The sequence below is a fragment of the Artibeus jamaicensis genome, unplaced genomic scaffold, assembly GCF_021234435.1.
Source record: "Artibeus jamaicensis isolate MK-2021 breed Jamaican fruit bat unplaced genomic scaffold, CSHL_Jam_final contig_471, whole genome shotgun sequence".
NCBI classification, from domain to species: domain Eukaryota; kingdom Metazoa; phylum Chordata; class Mammalia; order Chiroptera; family Phyllostomidae; genus Artibeus; species Artibeus jamaicensis.
The window spans coordinates 7,252,768-7,272,593 of record NW_026521850.1 but is presented as its reverse complement, the minus strand read 5'-3'; the positions used below and the strand labels follow the sequence as shown (position 1 = coordinate 7,272,593).

Genomic DNA, 19,826 nt, shown 5'->3' with positions numbered 1-19,826 from the left:
ATGAAGGAAAACGGACAATGCCGAGAGAGAATAGGACGGAGAGTTTAGATGGAAAGAACCCCCTGGTTGGCCTTCAGAGAGTCAGTTGGCACTGGGTGGGGGCGGGGGCGCTGGCCGCCGGTGCACAGGGAGGGAGGCAAGAGCCCTTCTTGAGCCGTATGGAAACAAGGCCTGAGGCGTTGCTGCAGAGGCCACAGTGATGGCTTGGCTGTCTGGACGCTCTCGTCTGGGCTCAGGACAAAGAAGCTGAGAGTGTGCTCATGCGGAGCTTCAGGGAACACGGAGCTTCTGGGAAATGGGCGTGCAGAGGGCATTCCTAGTATCCTGGCAGGGGAGGTTTGGCATCAGAAGCCATAAGTCTTTCCTTAACTGGATCCAACTGGAGAAGGGGGGAAGTAAGCTGCAAATTACTCAGAAGATTTTAATGAACTCTCTGGGGCGGCCCCACATATTTAAGTTGTAGGATACAAATCTTTAGGGCTCGTTTGCAGCCTGAAACGAGGGCTGCAAGGGCCGGCATGTTCGCAGAGGACTCTCTCTCGCAGTTACAGACGGCCGCGTGCCGTCCTCGGAAGATATTTTTGCACTGGTTACGGAAACTGCGCGCTGTGGACCCCATACACCACCACTAAACAGGAACTTTAAGAGGCCCTGGTGCATGTAATTTTAGAAGATGCGCAATACAGAGAGGCAGCAGGGCCTTTCGCTCTGTATTTTATGATTCTGGGGATTTTACGGAATGCATCTAGCAACCAAGATGTGTGCTGATATGCAGACTGGCGATTGTTTAGGAGTGTGGTTGGTTCTCTGTTTGGTTCGGATGCAGCTCCCACCCCCATGGCTGCCCCAGGATTTTGCTTTCTAAGACCCGCTGGGTCCAAGAGCTGAGGCATCAGGCCGAGGGTTAGCCTGGTCCCGGGACATGCACTCAGCTGCCCTGTGCTGGGTCATGTCGCAAGTGTCTCCTGGCTGGGTCATCCACTGAGGCCATGTCTGAGTGAGTGGCTTTGAAGTTCTGCAGATGAAACCGCTGCCCGCGGGCCACCGAGTCCCTGTGTAACTGCTGGGGCGTGTCAAGTGCCACCTACCCTAATTCACCTGCTGTTGTAAAGCTGTGAGAGTCATTGTGTGAAATATGTATCTGGAAGCCAAGATGGCAAACCCACCACAGATGTGTTCAGATTAATAGTCTGTGTCTCTTTTCTTTTCTTCCCAAGAGTCATTTAGGGAACGTGTTAGTGGACATGAAGCTCATTGACATCAAGGACACTCTGCCTGTCGGCTTCATCCCGATTCAGGAGACGGTGGACACACGTGAGTCACCCTTTAGTACCGCTCATCTCAATGGGAGTTTCCTTCCTGCCGGTGTATTTGTAGATGTTTTAATGTGCATTTTTCTTTGGAAACATTTTAGAAGTCCTCACTGCATGCCCATGAATAAGCCCTGCAGCTTTGGCCACGTGTCTGACTTGGTTCTCCAAAGAATTTGTAGTGTTCTGGTTAGCGCCATGTCGGTGAGCAAAAGGTTTTCCTCCCCCAGCACGAGGCTCCCTGTGGAGCCAGTCACTCGGGAGTGGGCGGAGAAACTGGCGGTCTTCCGTCTCTAAGTGCTTCCTGTGTGTTGCTGAGGCCAAGCTCGGCACAGGACCCAGAAGCAAAAGGGAAAAAAATCAGAAGACGCCCAGGGAATACAAGTGCAATAATGTCCCTGTTTTGGGCTCATAGAGCTCATGAGAAAGGCCGGAACCAGAAGGACCGCAGTTAGAGTGCCAGGGTCCAACCTGAGCCCCGATCGGAGCCGAGCAGGCGGGAGGTGCTGATGAACCGGGACTTCGTCCGGGTCCTCTCATGCACGCCAGTTACTAAATAGTGCCCGCAGACCCTTGAGCATCTGAGCCGCCTCCTTTTGGTGGGAAAGCACCTGTTTTGTTTTTCCTTACGCTCACCAGCTAACTCAGGATGCACACACAGTGAGGAGTACATAAAACAAGCCCAGAGTCTCCTTTCCTCGTGACGCACAACTTCCTTATGAAGGTCTGTCTCATTCTGTGTCACACTCACTGGATTTTTCCACAGTTAGCCCCATTTTGGACCCACTATTTTTGCTGGGTTGTTTTTTATTTTTTTGCTAGCATTTCATGTAGACTGGACTTTCCATATCTGCATAGACCCCACATAGCTCTTATTTTAGTGAAGCAAGTGGGCTCCGTTGCCTAGCCTATTTTCATTCTTTAAAATAATCTCCTTACTTTTGGATATTTTGCTTTTACTTTTATGATATGCATTAGCTAATAATTGCAATAGCTCATCTTTAGTATGTATTTTCTGTATGCTGACCCTTGTGATAAATGCTTTGAGTAACTGATACCATTGAATCTTCAGAAGACCCCCTACTTGGAAATGGATGGTATTAAACCCATTTCATATATGCAGTGAATGAGGTGCAGTAACTACTTAGGGATTGAAAAATTTTTCCAAGGTCATGCAGCTGGGGCAGGGAGTAACTACAACACACACACACACACACACACACGGCTGCCACCAGCCCCACTTTTAACTCGTGTCACTGTGTAAAAGCATGTGTTTAAGCCCCTTCTACAGAAAGACTTTATATGCTTCTGTATGAGGGGTTTTTGATAACAGCTTTATTGGATATAATTCACATACCATACAATTTACTCATTTAAAGTATGCAAATTAGAGGTTTTTAGTATGTTCACAGAGTGTTGCAACCATTACCACAATCAGTTTTAGAACCTTTCATCCCCCCACCCCCAAAAACCCGTCCCCATTAACAGTCACTCTTCGTTTCTCTCCAACCCCCTGCCACCCCAACCCCAGGCAGCCAATCACCAGCCCTCTTTGTCTATGGCTTTGCCTGTTCAGGACATTTCACTAAGTAGAAGTATGCAGTGGTGATCTTCCCTGCCTGGCTTTGTCTACTTGGCATGTGTTTTCAAGATTCATCCATGTTATGGCGTGTGTCAGTACTTCATCCCTTTTTATGGCCAAATAATGCACCATTTCTGGGAATATGCCGCCCTCTGTGTATCCAAGTGGTGGATACTTGGGCTGTGTCTGCTTTTGGCTGCCACGAACCCTCATGTACAAGGTTTTGTGAGGATGTGTGTTTGCATTGCTCCTCGGCACGTGCCCAGGCACAGAACTGCCGGGTAGTCTTCTCTCTGCGTAACTTTTTGAGGGGCTGCCAAGCTGTTTTATGAAGGAGCAGCGCCTTCGCCCACTTCCACCGGCAGTGCGTGAGGGTCCCGGCATCTTCACGTCCTCAGCAGCTCACGTCGTCGCCGTGCTTGGTGGTCCCGGTCCTCCCAGTGGGTGCGATCGGTCCCTGCTCGTGGTTTTGATTTGTGTTTCCTATTAGCTAAGGATGTTGCACACCTTCTCCTGTGCTTGTCGGCCCCTTGTGTGTCTTCTCCGGAGAAATGTCTCTCCTGATCCTTCGCCATTTTAAAGTGGGTCGTCTTTGTGTTATTGGCTACGAGACCGTTCTAATTACAGTGGCCCTTGAACATGGGTTTGCACTGTGTGGGTCCAGTTGTTTGCAGATTTTTTCCAGTAAGTACTGAAACTGTGTTTTCTGTCCTTGGTGATTTTCTTAACACTCTCTTTTCTCTAGCTTACTTTATTGTAAGAATACAGTATATAATACATGTAACATACAAACTATGTGTTAATTGACAGTTTATGGTATTGACAAGGCTTCCGTCAACAGCAGGCTAATAGTAGTTAAATTTGGGGGGAGTCAAAAGTCTTACCTGGATTTTTGGCTGTGTGGAGGGTTGGTGCCCCTAACTTCTGCATTTTTTCAGGGGTTAACTGTGTTCTAGATGTAAGTACTTTATCAATTGTATGATTTGAATATTTTCTCCCATTTCACTTTCTTGGTGGGTTTTCATTTCACTTTCTTGGTGTCCTTAGAAAAGTTATTTTTTAATTTTGATGGAGTCCATTTATCTATTTTTCCCTTTTTTCTGCTTATGTTTTTTGGTGCTACACTTAAGAAACTGTTGTGAAATCCATGGTCACCAAGATTTACGTCTGTGCTTTCTTCTAAGAGATTTATAGTTTAAGCTCTTACATTTGTGTTTTGATCCATTTTGAGTTAATTATTGTGAGTGCTATGAGATAGGACTCCACCTTTATTCTTTTGCATGTGACTAGCCATTCGAATAACCATTCCTCCCCCCACTGATTTGTCTCAGCATCCAGATGATTGTGTTGAAATCCAGGTGACCGTAAACGTGAGAGTTGGTTTCTAGACTCTGAGTTCTCTTCCACTGCTTTGTTTGTCTGACATATGCCAGTCCTGACTGTTGTAGCTTTGTAGCAGGTTTTGAAACTAGTCCTCCAATTTTTCAAGATAATTTGGCCATTCTGGGTCCATTGACTTTTTATATAAATTTTAGGACTTGTCAATTTCTGCAGAGGCCAGCTGGGATTTTGGTAGGAATGGTGTTGAATCAGTAGATCAGTTTGGGGATGTGTAGGTTTTGAGTGACTTGTGATAGGTTTCCAAGCACTTGAGGCCACTGGGCCCTGGGCTCCCTGTGTTCTGCCGCCAGCCTTCCCCTGCAAACATGTCCTTCATCTGCCAGCAGCTGTACTTGACCCAGACAGAGCCACCGACTTAACGCTCTCCGTGTCCTTTCTTTTCTGACTGCGTATTTGCTTTGCTCTTTTCCCTGCCTGCAGTGCCCTTTCCCTCAACCCTGAATATCCATGCCCGTCTCTTTCAAGGGTGAGCCTGAGTTCTCTCTCCTGCGTCAGACAGTCTCTGGTGTGAAGCAGGCTTTCTCTCCCTTCCACGGCCAGCTAAGATTGACGAGTGCCTAGTGGGCACGGCGGGCTTTGCAATGTAAAGGTGACTAAGATACTGGCCCTTTCTCCAAGTCTAGTCTCCTTAGTCTCGTGGGTGGCCTGGACCTGAACACAAGGCATTACAGCACAGTCGTCACACCTGACACGGCACACATTTGTGGCAGGGAGGGAGGGAAGGAAGCCCATGCAGGTGACAGTGGTGGGAAGCCAAAGGTAGTGATCCATTCTGCGTCTGAAGTCCCGGCTTTACCTCTGTGAGGACGGAGTGCAGCTTGTGTGGTGGAGAACTTGGGCTCTGGAGTCAGACTCGCCTCATAGTGGGTCTGGCTCTGCACTTACAGCTGTAGGACTTTACCCTCCCGGGCCTCAGTTTCCTCATCTGTAAAGTGGGGAGAATATTTCTGCCTCATAGTAATGTTTGCAGATTGCATTTCAGCCATTTACGTGTTTTCTTCATGTCTTTGCTACTTATCTCTCTCTTTGAGGGCAAGATCCGAGTTTAATCTCTCCTGGACCCACCTAAGGGGTGGGCTCCATAAAGATAAGCTTCATTACTCTCTGTTGCCAAATTAACTTCCAGAAATGCCAGTTCACAGTGCCACTAGTGATTCGGGCTTGCACCTGTTTGCCACAGACCTACCAATGCAGGTTTTTAATTTTTTATTTAGTTTTGTTCTCCAATTTTATTTAATTTTCACTTCGTTAATAGCAAAACTGGATGCTTCACAGTGTTGGCTTGCTACTTCCAGAATTACCACTGCTAATCCTTACATGGCTTGTCTGCTGGAGAACTAAAATTGCAGACTTGCATTAATTTCCCACTTCCCCTATGTTTTGTTTGTTTGTTTGTTTTAGAATTTGCATTGGCATTCATTTTTGACAACTAACTGACTTATAATACCTTTATATTGATACACTGTAGAGCCATAAGGGGCTTCCCATTCTGCACTTGCCTCTCGTTGAACCAGTTAAGCAAGGAAGGCCAGAGCGGATGGCTGTCTGGGCCGTGGCGCAGCTGCCGTGCGTGACCCTGTGTAGGGATCGGGGTGGGCAGCCTTTCCCCGTGACTGGGGCACGTGGGTTGCTGTGCTGTGGGCTTTCAGAGGTTGTCCTGGCATCTCCAACAGGTTTCTTATCACACAAGGAGGGTGGGTGTAGGGTGGCCTCTTCATTTCGTGTCCTACGGTCATTTCCTGGAGCCTTTACCCAAGAGAGCCCCAGCTGACCACATAAACCTCTGGTCTGCTCTGTGCAGTCGAGCGCCCATAAGGCCCCGATTTTACAAAGTCAGCCAAAAAGATGAGGCTCCGGTAATTAATTTAAAACACAGTTTGTTGCAATCCATATAGTACTTAAAAACTGGAAGACTGTTTGCTTTAGCCAAGTGCCGTGTCTTCGCTCTGTGTTCCCCAGCGTGACTGAGCGCGTTGCTATGGACTCTGGGTAATGTGTTTACTTACCATTAGGCCTGGCGAGGCGCAAGCAGTCAGCGGCTCCGTCTCCTGCCCGAGTGTTCTGTAGCCAGAGGAGTGGAGCAGAGAGCAGCCTGGCAACAGCCAGTGAAAGACCTGCATTTTCCTCAACTCCCGGGACAGTTCTGGCTTTCTCACACTGTCAAAAGCCTGATCTTCCCAGGGTACAGGGCCGCTCTGAATGGTTTCCCCCAGGAAACCACCCTGCCTCTGTGGGGACAACGTGTGGGGTCTGGATTTAGGACATTGTCACTCTGGCTCGTAGCTCTGATCTAGTTCCATCACCCAGGAAGAGAACCCACAAAGTTTCCTCATTCCCACCTGGCTCTTGTAAAAACAGTCCCCCCATTCAACAGGAAGGCAGCACCCCAGATTCTGGTCTCCCCCTGGGAAAGTCTCGAACAGCGCAGGCCTGCCCGTTCCAACTCCCTGCCCCCCTCCCCGCCCCTTTGTTTGGATGTGCTCATCTCCTGCCCCGGAACTGGAAGGTCTTGGAGGTCAATGCCAGACCGTGGCTTACGTGATGTGTGCTCGTAACAGGGATGGCCGCTCATGGCTGCTCCTCACTGAGCCACTTACGTGTGCCGGGCACTGGGCTATCGAAGGTGCCTGTCACCCCACGTCACCCGCCCTGTGTCTGCGTCCCCGTGGGGCGGGGTCCTGTTAACTCCCTCCACAGATAACAGAACTGAGGCTCAGACACACTGAGGCCCAAGTGCAGGAAAGCAGCCGGGCCGGGATTCCAACCTGATCCCTCTGACCCTTGTAGTGGGTGACTGCAGGTGACTGAAACGCGTGTTCAGAACCCACAGAGAAGCAGATGGACGGACCCCTGGTCGGTAGGCGCTGCAGGCTGCGAGGGCGCCGACCCTTCACTCTTAACACTTGATAAATAAAAGAATCACGGATTTATCTGTTTTTTCCTATATGAAGCATATTTCAGAGAGATCAAGTAGTTGAAGAGAAGTTGTTTGTTTAGATAGAAGAATTCCTGCTGATAAAGGCAGAAGGAAGGACAGATTTACCAAATCACCGCTTTGAACCCTGCACTGAAAGGGCAGGTCTGGGTGGCAATTGTCAGGGGAAGCGAACCCTGCTCGGCAATCGGTTGGGGGGACTTCATCACAGGGGCAGCGGGCCGACACCCCTGGAAGCCAGGGGCAGAGCTGGATGCCCTGACTCATGATATGACGTCCAGGACTGCCTGTGAAGTGTTTTTGCCTAAAAAATCTTACCCTGAATCTCGTTGAGCCTCCAGCCAAAACTGCCAGTTCTCAGGAGGAACAGGGGAACGGCTCAGTTTCTCCAGCTCCCAGTGCCCTGAAGGCAAAGGGGGGGGGTGGGACAATGTCTCTCAGAATAAAAGGGACTTAAGAGACCTAACCACCAAATTCAGACAGACCAGCCATTAAATGGCATTTTTGAGATAAGAGAGGAAACTTGAATATAGACTATTTATCAAATGATATTAAGGAATCATTGTTTGTTTTGTTAGGTGTGCTGATGGCATGGTGGTCACATAAAAAAAATTGTCCTTCATGGCTGCACACCGAGCCATCTGATGGGTGGCAAGACACAGTGTTAGAGACTCCTTTTAAACTCTGCAGTCAGACTACGGGGGCTGCGGGGGAGGGGGACCAGCCTGTCCGTTTTCGGCAGCGCTGGAACGAGGAGACGGGAACGTGTGGATTCGTGCACTTTGGGGAGTGTTTCAGATTTTCTACAATGAAAAAAAGTCAGAAGGAAGAGACTCCGTGTGACAAAACATGTTAATACTCAGGGCGTCCACGCGTGTGGATCTGGAGCAGGGAGCGAGCTGTGGTTGTGGCTTTTGGAAGCCAGCCGACAGGTTCATTCCAGGCGGCTTCTCCTTGCAGAGGTGGGCAGGCCCCCGGGAGCCCCCCTTCCCAGCAGCGACCGTCCACGGTCAGGTCTCTGCAGGCCCGTGCACTGGGGGCCTGTGGAGGGCGGGAAGGGCACAGCCCGCCCCTCTGCCGTGCACTCTGAGGACTCCAGGCCGGGATGTTTCGGGAGGCGCGGTGCTCCTAACAGAGACTCGCTCACACCTTTCCTTGTCCTCTCCCTCAGAGGAAGCCGCTTTCAGAAAGAAGAGGCTGTGCATTAAGTTTATCCCTCGGGACTCCACGGAAGCCGCCGTCTGCGACATCCGGGTCACGGGCCGGGCCAAGCAGGCCCCTCCCCAGTACACGTTCATCGGGTGAGTCTAGGAGCCCCGGAGCTCATCCCCTCTCCCTGCCCAGAGTGCGCAGGCTGCTCACTCGGGGGACGGGCACTGAGGCCGCGAGGCTGCCCCTCCCACCTGTGCCCCAGCCAGTGCCAGTAGCCATGCTGTTGACCCCTCCGAGCGTTTGTTCATGCCGCCTGCTGCAGCCCAGGGTCCCTCCATCCCCTCGTCCCGTGTGTTTATCTGTGGGGCTCTGTGGGTCTTTCCAGATGCCCGGAGGCCCAGGCATTCTCTCCTTTGCAACTGCTGGGCCTCAGCTCTTTCCACACTTCACTCACCCCTCACGTTTGTCCACTGGGCCAAAGACCCTGGACAGGTGGTGACTGAGGCAAACAAAGAGTCTGCTCTCACAGAGTCTGTGTTTGAACAGGAGGGAGGAGCAACAAACAGAATTAATAATCAGGTCATTTTAGCGAGCAATGAAAATGAGACAGGGGCTCAGTCCCTAGGGGTCAGGAAGGTGAGGTTTGAGCAGGGCCCTCAAGCTCAAGAAGAGACCCGCCCTGCAGAGAGTTGAGGGCAGGGCCTTGTGGGCAGAGGAGAGGGAGCAGGGTCCCGTGGGAATGGGCGTGGCATGCCCAGCGTGGCTGGGGTGGGTGAGCGGGCAGGCTCTGGGTGAGGGCAGCAGCTGGCGGGGCCCCGCAGGACGTGGCGGCAGTGTGGGCTTATTCCAGGGCACTGGGTGCTGCTGGAGGACTGAGTCAGGGAGACGTGGTATTAGCACACGGCCACGTGATCATTCCTCCTGTGGAGTTTTGGTCTGATGGTCCCCCTCCCAGATGAGCAGAGGGCTGGGCCTGCGGTGCCGTGTTCTCCCAGTAGCCTTGGTCCTGGGCATAGGCCTGGCTCTGAAGCCACATCATAGATACGACGAAGTACAAGGAAAAGAGCACTTTGGGCTCTTGAGTGTCAGTGACAGGAAACCCAACCCAGGCTGGCTTAAGCAGAAGAAAGAAATTGTTGGCTGACGTCACAGCAGAGTCCAGGGGCAGGTTGGCTTCAGGTATGGCTGGAAGAAGGTGCTGAGAGCACATCACTAGGATCTGCTTTCCCCCTCTCCTCCCTTTTCTGATTCTGTGGTGGGGGGACCCCATTCCTACATACATTTGACTCAGTGGAGGATTGGTGGCCCTGTCCATTTACCTACTTTTCCTCCAGGTTCAAGTCCCAAGGCAAAGAGCAAGTCTGTCTTCTCGATAATTCAAACAGGAGTTCTAGAATTCAGTCTCATTGGTCTTGATTGACCTCACTGGGGTGCTGTGCAACCTGAACCCGACACTTCCATCTGGAAAGTGTCCTTCTTTCTTTCAGGCCTGAGTCGTTGGAACTCAAGGACCAAGAATGGGGGGGGGGGTGGCTGCCCCCAAGATACAGAGGGGAGGTAAAAAGTCAGAATGGGGAGTGAATGGATGCTGGGTGTCCTAAAGACAATGTATGTCCATTCTACTCAGTCATCCGAAGTTCAGGTCTTCCCAGCGCGGGAGGTGGTTTCGGCCTCTCTCCCCAGCTGGCTTTGCAGGCGCCTCGCTCCACCCTGCAGGTCCCACAGATGAGTTCTCCTGCTCGGCTTTTGAGGTCGGCCTTCGGGATCTGGTTCGTGTTCTGTTTTGCTCCTCGTTCGTGTTAATCCAGACCCTCCTCTTCACTCTGAAAGCCAGGGCCTGTCCCTGCAGGCCTGACATGGGCTCGGTGATCAGCATGAGCTGCGGCGTTGCCGCAAGTGCCAGGATGGCCGGCGCCACACACAGACACTGTTTCCATCCTGGTGCCGAGCGTGTCCTCAAGAAGGACTCCATGGTCATTCCCTTCCTGCACACTCAAGATGCTGTTTTGCCACAGGATTTAATTGATTATGTGAACAGGAATAGCAAATGGTTGAGAATAAGCACATTCAGTTGCCTTAGAAGTAGTAGAAGCCAACAATTTAATGATGAACCTTTAAAGTTTAATTTCAGTTAACTGTGTATTTTTAATTACCATACAACTTTAAAAAGATTCAATTAACCAATTTAAAAAATTCTGAAGAATAGACCCTTACCATAGATGTATGTCTTAATAATAATCGAAACTAGAATCTTCTTTTTTATATCATTTTGAAAAGATTGCTAAGTAAAGTATATTTTTATTTCATCTTGGGGCAAAAATTCTTTTCTAGAGGCAGACAATTTCAATGTTATTTTTAAGTAAGGAACGAATCCAGTTCAGAACTCTAGGTCACGTTTTCTTAAAAACGGGCACAATTCTGCACGTTACTCTGCAAGGGTTGGGTGGTTGGCTCAGAGACGGAAGCCTCGGAGCGAGAACGGCTCCGCCGCGGCCTGACCCCGGAGCCCTGCCGAGCGGCAGTCGGGTCGGTGCAGCCGCAGGAGCCAGCCACCCATCTAATGAGGTGTGAGTGTGGTTTCCAGTCGTCCCCGTGGTGTACTGAGAAGCTACTAGAAGTATCCCCTCGAATACATCTGCTCTCATGTTTTATAAAGAGATGATGATATTCCTGTATATCCCAAGGTACAGTTCTGGGGGGCCGTTCAGAAGTCGTAAGTTAGATACAGGTGAAATAATCTCGTTAACAGTTCCTCAGAACAAACCCCTCTCATAAGTGCTCGTGGCCGTGGTGCGCAGCCAGCTGAGCTGGGCAGGCACGTCACGTCCCAGGCGCCTTTGTGTCCAGGCCAAGGGGGCACGTGCCCGTGGTCGGAAGGTGTCTACCCAGCTGGCCCTGAGAATGAGGCCGACGGCCGATGACACGCGGCTGTAAGGAGCTCCCCCCTGACGCTGGGGCCTGTCCAGGAGGCAGGGAAGGGGAGCTACTTTTCCACGCTCGGGAAATGCCAGCTCTGGGTGGCGAAGCAGAGGCCGTGCCATAAAGGCCTGCCTAGTTGGCACAGCTGCCCTCATATTTAACTGTGACCCCCCCCCAGCACAGAGAGGTGATGTCACCAGTCTGTGGCAAGGACTGATTCCCTGGTGTTTGAGGCTGTGATTCTTCAAGGAGCTGGTTGGCCGCATCGCTTGGGTAAGTGCCGTGTGCTGCACAGTGCTGTGAAGATCTCTCTCTTCTCCCAAAGGGAACTCAACAGCATGGGGATCTGGTACCGCATGGGCAGAGTGCCAAGGAATCACGACTCCTCTCAACCCACGACGCCTTCCCAGTCATCAGCCGCCTCCACCCCAGCCCCCAACCTTCCCAGGTGAGGCCTTGTCCGTGGCATCCTGCGCTGCCGTGCATGCTGCCGTCGCACAGTGCGGGCTGGTAGAGCTCTTCCGCGTAGCTTCTGCTCAAATAGTGCAGAAGCAGTGCACCTCTGGAGGGGGTTTTAAAAGTCCAATTAGAAGTCTTCCTGTTACTTGAATGTAAAGGCAGTTCTGTGTTCTGTACTGTGTGTATTCGGGAGGCTCCGAAAATAGCCGCATACGCAGCTTTAAACTGGCTGGCTGCTCCGAGGAGCTCCCGCTGCATACACACAGGCCCCGCAGCCACGTGGTTGGGGGCGCTGGCTGGGAGAAGGGGGTGTTCCTTTTCTTCCTTGGGCAGCAGCTCACTGGAAACCCAGGAGGGCTGGTAAGTAATTATGTTCATTCGTATATTGCTTCTTTCCCCAGTGAGCATCAACTAAGAAAGGAGTAGTTTGAATATGAGACGATAGTGAGAAATTTTTCAGGGGCTGTGTCTGTTTGGTTTTGTATTTTAAACATTTTATTTATTTATTCTTAGAGGAGAAGGGAGGGAGGAATTGAGGGAGAGAAACATCAATCAGGTACCTTTCGCACACCCCCAAACGGGGACCTGGCCTGCAACCCAGCCAGGTGCCCTGAGTGGGGATTGGATCGGCGACCTTTCGCTTTGTGGGACAACGCTTAGGCAGCTGAGCCATAGCAGTCAGGGCTCGGGGATGTGAATTTTAACCACTGCTTCCACAAAGAGCTCCCTCCGACCGATTTAAGCTGTCACAGAGGTAGAAACGGTCTCCACACTTCCTGTGAGAAGCAGGTGGGAAAAAGAGTCCCGTCACCTGAAAAAACTCCAACACCACTAGCAGTGAATTATTTGAGGACAAGGAACAAACAGCAGTGATGGATTCAGTTTGAGGAAGGGATTGTAAGAGCAAGTAAAACAAGAAAGAATTGGTGAGGCAGCATCGTTCAGGGACTGATGCCACATAAATGAGAATGAATCTAGAAGCTTCCACATGGGTGACTGGAGGTGAACAAGGTGTGTCGGGAACAGGACAAAACAGTCACTGCCGAGTTCCCCCTGCTGACCTCCACAACCCATGCCTCGCCCTCCCGGAGGTGCTGAGGGTGGTGTTGCCGCTGGCTCTGCACCCCGTTCTCTGAGCATCTACCTCTCTCGGAAGAAGGCGTTGTCGGGAGCCAGCAGCTCAGAGGGCTCTCTGTTCGGGACATTCCCCACACAGATGATGCGGGCTTCCTCCTGACAGCCTCACAAACCAAGGGAGGGCCTCAAACTTAGCTAACCCTGGAATCGCACAAAACATCAGAAGCAGTCTCTTTCCTGTGATAGGGAAAGATACGAAAAGCCAATGAGCTTCCCAGAGTTGCAGGTGGGGCAGCTGAGAATCTGTTTGGTTTAGGCTCGTTTGGTCCTTTCTCACTACCCAGAGCTCTGTCACAGCTGGGATCACTGTCACCTGTGCTCGGGGTCAGCTCAGGCCCGTCACCTGTGGTCAGGGTCATCTTAGACTCATCCCTGGAGTAGTTAACAGCTGCTCCCTGTTGACATGATATGGCTCAGAAGGTCCTAGAAATGGACACCACCTCGGGCAGGCTTTACCTCTCTGTCGGGTGAAGAAAGAGCACCGATTCCCCGGAAGGGGGCAGCTGGGGGTACAACACAGTCAGGTGCCGCCGAAGAGAAAGGCCCGAGAACCCAGGCTGGGGGGGCTCCGGGCGGAACTGGAGGTAGTGTTTATAAGGCTTATATAGTTTATAACCTCTTGTTGTACAGTTTATGGTTTACAATGGTTGCAAGGAAATTGGATCAGTTTTGTTTTACTTGCCAAATAAAACAAATGTCAAAATAGTCAATATAAAATGTATTCTAATTTGGTTGAGTTAAGTCAGCCAGTATGCAGTAGGATAATTGAATGTTACATTAACGCTTCCCAGTAAAAACCACTCGTCTGCCCCAAGCTCTCCTCTCGCTGTGCAGTGATTTGCAGGGGCACACGCACCTACAGGAGCCTCATCGGGGGAGCAGGGCTTGTGCCTTTGGTTTTTATATTGTTTTCTTATCCAGTGTCTTTGATTTTTTAAAAAAATGAAATGCTGACTATTCAGATCTTCCATTGAAGATTTATGAAACAGTGAGTATGGTACTTTATTCCTTGAGGCTCAGGTCTTGGTAATCTCCCCTGCTGAGGAATCTGACAGCTTTCTCTCTGGCAGTGGGCTGGGCGGTCCTTGTGTTTCCAGCATGGCGGACGGGCCCTGCCGGGGACCCTGGGAGTGGAGGCTCCCGTCACGTCTGCTCTTCTCTCCCATCCCCGAGCCTCACACTTCAGTCTGAACTGGTAGCCTCTTCTTCCCTTCCTGTTCCGTGCTTCTGTGTCTTTGCTTGTGTGGACACCTGTGCATCAGCCGTCTCACATCCCTGCCTTAGATAGCAGCTCAAATGCCTCCTCTTGCAGGAAGCCTTCCCTGAACATGGTAGTGCTGAGCCTGTGCCTGGGCTCTCTTTTCTGAGCGCCTCTCCGCCGTTATGCCTTCACTTTGTGTTGTGGTCATGTTGTGACCTTCCTGAGGACTTGGGGTGGGGGGGCTGTGTCCTGTTATTTCCCAGCACTTGGCTCAGATCCAGGTGTGTATTCAGTTTTGCAAAAACGCTTCTCCAACAGCCTAAGACCTCACGTTGCTTTTCCCCCATCCCCATGACTCCCAAGCCCCTGAGCAATCCTGGAGGTTTTTCTGATGATGACTGTAATACAAACTTGTAGAAAATTGACAGGGAATAGGAAACAATGGACCCACAGAAATCCCATTTCCAGTGAGCTAAGGTGCATAACCTTGGATGTTATTCCCTTCAAGTCATTTTTCTGTGTACTTTTTACATAGGTGATATCACGTAAGAGCAAGTTTGTGTTTTGCTGCTGCTTTGTCCTGTAGTGTTGAACCACAAGCATAAGAAATACTTCTTCAAGCACGGTCTTTGTGTTGGGCACCTGGATCAGGCTGCTGGGCAAAGGCTGAGTGAGAGTGTGGTGATGCAGCGCCCTCTGCTGACCAAACTGGGGGCGGCAGTGGGGACAGGCCCTTTTCCCAGCAAACCCCTTGTGGGGACTGCAAGGGAACAAGGGGGCTGGGCCAGGAGCAGACCTATTGCTTTCTTGGGCTTGAGCCCTCATCTGGAAGGCTAAGATTGTGCGCTCTGCCTCCGTTTCCTGTGTTGTTACTCATTGCAAGGAATTCCCTGCCAGTTTTTGGAGAGCTCTGATCCCCAGCTCCACTCAGACAAAAGGGACAGTTGGCAGCCTTTTCAGAGATAATGGGTGGTCACCAGAGAGCCTGCTGGTCTCAGCAGAACTGCCTTCTCTTTCCGGAGGACAAGCGCTTCCTGCCCGTGTCCCTCCTGTGGCTGCAGAGTGTGCTAGCTGTGGGCCAGAGACCACGGTGTCCCCTCACAGCAGGCAGGGCCTGCCCTTGGCTGTATCTGGTGAATTGGACGCAGTGTTTGGTGATGTTTGTGGCAAAAGACGGGATTAGATGTTCCTTTAGACATTGAATTAGATTTAGGTTAGAGCTCCTCTTCCTCACTCTGTGAACCTTTATCTCACACACAGACATCCCCGCACACGCCTCTGCGTTTCCGAGTGAAGAAGGTTATGCCACTTCTTCCAGGAGCTCGGAGCCTCCGTCCTGTCTCGGGGTCAGCGCCGCTCTGCCCTCTGCCCACCCACCGCGTGCAGCTTGGTCAGCAGGACTGCGCTGGCCTCCGGGCTGCGGCGCCGGCTCCCTGTGGACCCCTCACCTTCTCTCTTCTGGGCTGGCCTCAGCTTTTCTTTCTTTTAAAAAAACAAATGTTTTTAATCCTTACCCGAGGACATTTTTTTTATTGCTTTTAGAGAGAGAGAGGAAGGGAGAGAGAAACATGGATTCGAGGGAGAAGCACTGATTGGTTGCCTCCCATATCAGGGATCGAACCCCAGCCTTTTGGTTACGGGACGACACTCCAACCAAGCGAGCCACACTGGCCAGGACTGGTGCAGCTCTTCTGATTCTCTTTTGTGCCTCTGCCTCGGGTCAGGGTGCAGCTTCAACCAGATCGGCCCTTCGCTCCTCTCTCACACTCCGGATCTCACTGATGATTCTGCTGGGAAGAAAAGGTTCTGCTGCTGCCAATAGTGAGGTTTGGAAAAGCCCTGGGAGGCAGTGACGGTGCACCGACGGTAGCCCTGTGCATGGATGAATGGGAGGCCTGTGTGGTCCCGGCGGGGGCTGCTGGTGGGACACGTGTAAAGTAGATGCTCCCCCAGCCTGCTCCAGTGCAGAACCAGTGGCTTGATAAAGACATCAGAAGCATGCTCATCAAATTTGCAGATGACACACAGTCATTAGGGAGAGCGGGAGTTCTGAACGACAGAATCGATCCCCCGCCCTGGCTCCTCCACAGCTCGAACACCCTGCGGGAGCCAGGAGATGGGAGGTGCTGGACAGCCAGGGGCAGGGCCTCCTGAGGTTCAGACCGTCGGCTGCACAAAAACCCAAGTGAGAAGACTTGACTAAGCACTGGTTCGTGCAAAACGACCCGGCGTGAGCATAGGTTGTGTGGAATGCAGCCTGGTGTGTGCAGCGGGGCACACCCCCTCGGGCAGCATCCCACACCTGTGAGCTCTAAAAGGGTCACGCCCACTGCCACGTACTACCTTGTAAGAGTTGCCTGACTCACATGCATGTGAGTAGGAGACTTAAATAGTGTTTGCAGGTGGGGATGGGTCATTGGAAGCCCCAGAGGCAAAATTAGATCAGCTGGACTGAAGTTGTAAGGAGGTAGGTAGATGTGGGCTTAATTAACATTTTAAAAAACGAATAAGAAAGCTTCCCAAAAGTAAAAAGCTGTGGCTTTGAAGAAGCCCACTTGAGAGGTCACACATTCCCAGCTGCGGGCAAGTCACGCAGCATTTGGACCCTTCAGACTGGAAGAAATGTGTCGTCATCCCTGTCCCCAACCTCAGAAGCTGGGATTCAGGAGGCCTGCAGGTTACAGCGGCAGGTACCTTGCCAAGGGTGACTCCGGGGAACTCGGGGGGCGGGAGCGTGTGGAGCAGTGGGTGCCTGTCCCCGAGCTCCCCCATCTAGTAGCCGTGGCCTTCCTCGGTCCCAGCGCCCATGTCCCACCTCAGGTCCCACCTCGGGCTGTGGGCATGTCCTTTGACCCTCCACTGGCATTGTCCCTCCCCCAGGAGAAAGCGTCACCTTCCCTCCCAGAGCCACAGAGCACACAGCTCCTGTCCCAGCCGTTGGGTTCTGCGCGGCAGCCTGCGCCTGCGCCTGCGCCTGCGCGGTGGGGCCCTGGGGAGTGCCTCCCAGGAGTCGGTCAGGGAGCTTCCCTCGCAGGGTGCGCGGCGCCACTCCGAGTTGTTCCGTAATCTTCCAGTGATTTGTCAGCTTCCAGCAAGATGTCAGTCACAGGTTCCGAAGTATGTTTCTCAGTGACAGACATAATTGTACTTAACTTTTTGCGTGGATGTTATCAATCTGTGACAGATACTCTGGGAAATGGGGCATTTTGATTGCAGAAGATCTGTCACACGCGTTTAGTCTTCCTTTCAGGGACACCGGGATTCAGTCACAACTTTTGCATGTCGATGTCAGGTTTTGAGAGCGCAGATCCTCGCTGACCTCAAAAATTGTTCCGCCATCCCGGTCTCGGGCTGTCATCTAAAAGGTTAATGGCACTTCCTGATGGAGAGGAAAACCAGGCCGCACTCAAGAATTCAGGCCGTGCACGTCCGGCTGGTCCCCGTCATGCCTGTTGTCAGGTGCCCGGGAGCCGCTGAGCTCCGTCCAGGCCTCACTGACCCCACCTTCCTGTGACATGGGGTCGACTTTGCCACCAGATCAACCTGCAGAATGAGCCGGCAGGGGGACCAAGCCCTCACTCAGCGGCCAGAGTCCTATTGTCCAAGCTGACGCCCTGAAACCCTCAGGCCATCTTCTGTCACTGTTCAAATATAAGGGGGTCTTTGTACCGCAGGTGACACCTGTCACCTGCTGTTGTTGCAGGGCTGGAACGAGAGGCCCGGAGTGGCGCCGGCTGTCCCCTGCTGTAAGGTTCGTCATTTCCGAGAAGGGCCGTCCGTGTCCTGCGTTGGGGTTAGATTGGAAGGCAAGGCCCCGGGCTGACGCCAGTGAATTTTTTTTCCTGACAGTAAACAGATCATGACTTGGACCTGTGAGCTCCACCTTCATGGTAGCAAGCAATGATTTGGGGGCAGAGGAGCCAGGGGGCGGGGGCGCTCTGCCCACCCTGTCCCCAGTCTCATCGAAGGAGGGCCTGGGGACCTCTGGCACCCACAGGCTGTGTCCAGGCACAGCTGGGTCTGGCTCCACCCAGAAATTCGCCTGCCTTTTCTCTACACAAAAACCACATTGAAGATGGGACACTCGTTTTCATATGCTTCCTTAATGTGACATCCTTGTAAGACAGACCGGAATGCAGGTATTCCCCCCGACGGGGACACCAGCAGGCACCGTGTGTGTGTGGCCCGCACTCTGCCCTGCCCCCTCCCACGGCTCCAGTCGAGGCTCCCACCCCCAGGGGTCCCGAGAAGAGCCCTCCAGAGGGTGGGGCCTGCACGCGGGATTTAAGTCAGGCTCCACGCTGGGCTCCGGACGCTCGGGTGTCACTTAGCCCACGTCTGTGTCCTTTGCCTGTAACTTTAAAGCCCTGGGTGTCCTGCCATCCTGTTAGTGTTTCAAACACACACTCGTCCTTTTTCTGTGTGGGACACTGGCTTCCTGTTGGCTGACACACCTCTCACCTCGTCAGCCAGGCGAGTCCCCTCTTGTCCCCTGTCACGTCATCCTCACTCCAGAAGGATGTGGCCAGTGCTGTGAGCTGCACCTCATGCCGGCCCCTGTCCTCCTGAAGGCCAGGGCCTGCCCTGTCCACCTTCACACGCGGCGCAGTAGCCCTTCCAGGAAGCCTGGCCCCCGCTGTCCGCCCCCTCTGTCCCCTGTGGCCACCGCCTGCACAGATGGGGCAGCCTCCCAGGTGCCCTGTCTGCCACGTATCTGTGTTGATCTAACACGAGGACAGGGGTTCTCATGTCCCTTTGTCTCCTGCAAAGCCTGAGAGGAGGCCAGTCACGTAGAAAGCGTGGCAGTGGTGACACCGCGTCACAATGCGTCAGAACTCAGCAGGTACTTCAGCTGTGTCGTCTCACCTGACGCGCACAGTACGCAGTCAGTGACGCAGGTGTGGCACCAGAACGGCTGGGGCCTTTGAGTTCCCGGTGCCTGACCCAGGGTAGGCACTCGGAAATGTGTACCGAATGTATAAAGTGATCTGGTTCAGGCGCATGCGACCAGGTATCATGCGTTTATCCATCACTCCTGTCACCTGTTCTTCCATCTGTCCATCCATCCATCCATCCATCCTCGTATTTCATTTCCTGTAGCTGTGAGACTTCCAAGTGCTTTAGAAATAATAACTCATTTGATTCTAATAGTGGCTCATTGGGTCAAGCTCTTTTATCACCTCCATTCGAAGAGGAGGAAGCGGAGATCAGGGAGGTTAAATTCCTTTCCCAAAGACACACAGCTGAGTGTCAGCTGGGGTGTGAGCCCAAGCAGGCGAGCCACCTTCTGATGATGGAGGGACACAGGGTCGTCCCTGGCTGTGAATCACCTCATCAGGGAGCTGAGCCTGGGGCTGGTGGCCTGGGGCTGGTGGCCGGGGCAGCCACCCAAGTGCAGCATCCCCGGCCCCGCCCAGCCGGCAATGAGGACGTCCTGAGTCCCTGTGCGGGTGGGCGGGGGAGCTCCTCGTCTTCCCGGGTCCAGGTTCCCCTGGCCAGGAGCCGCCAGAGCTGTCTACGTTCCCACTCTTCTAGGGAGACCTGCAAATGCTGGCGGGGGTCCAGTCCCCCCGAGCTGTAGTGGATGACGAAGGAGAATGCGCAGGGGTGCCTGGTGGGGTCCCAGCACCGTGGCCCTCGAAGGGCGTCCGAGCCCACGGCTAAGCGTGGTTACAGGCGGTTTGATTTATTCTGGTGATTAGCAGAGTGGTGTGGAAGAGACCGACAGAG

The 19,826-nt window shown here is 52.5% G+C and overlaps 1 protein-coding gene across 2 annotated transcripts in view; it reads left to right on the top strand.

Moving 5' to 3' along the window:
• The window catches only part of MVB12B (multivesicular body subunit 12B), a 150,343-nt gene that overhangs the window by 45,194 nt on the left and 85,323 nt on the right, over positions 1 to 19,826 (top strand). For both annotated transcript variants that reach the window (XM_053667714.1, XM_037159983.2), the window contains exons 4-6: positions 1,218 to 1,314; positions 8,400 to 8,529; positions 11,625 to 11,747. In XM_053667714.1, the coding sequence (XP_053523689.1) occupies positions 1,218 to 1,314; positions 8,400 to 8,529; positions 11,625 to 11,747 (350 nt within the window). The remainder of the gene's footprint in view (positions 1 to 1,217; positions 1,315 to 8,399; positions 8,530 to 11,624; positions 11,748 to 19,826) is intronic.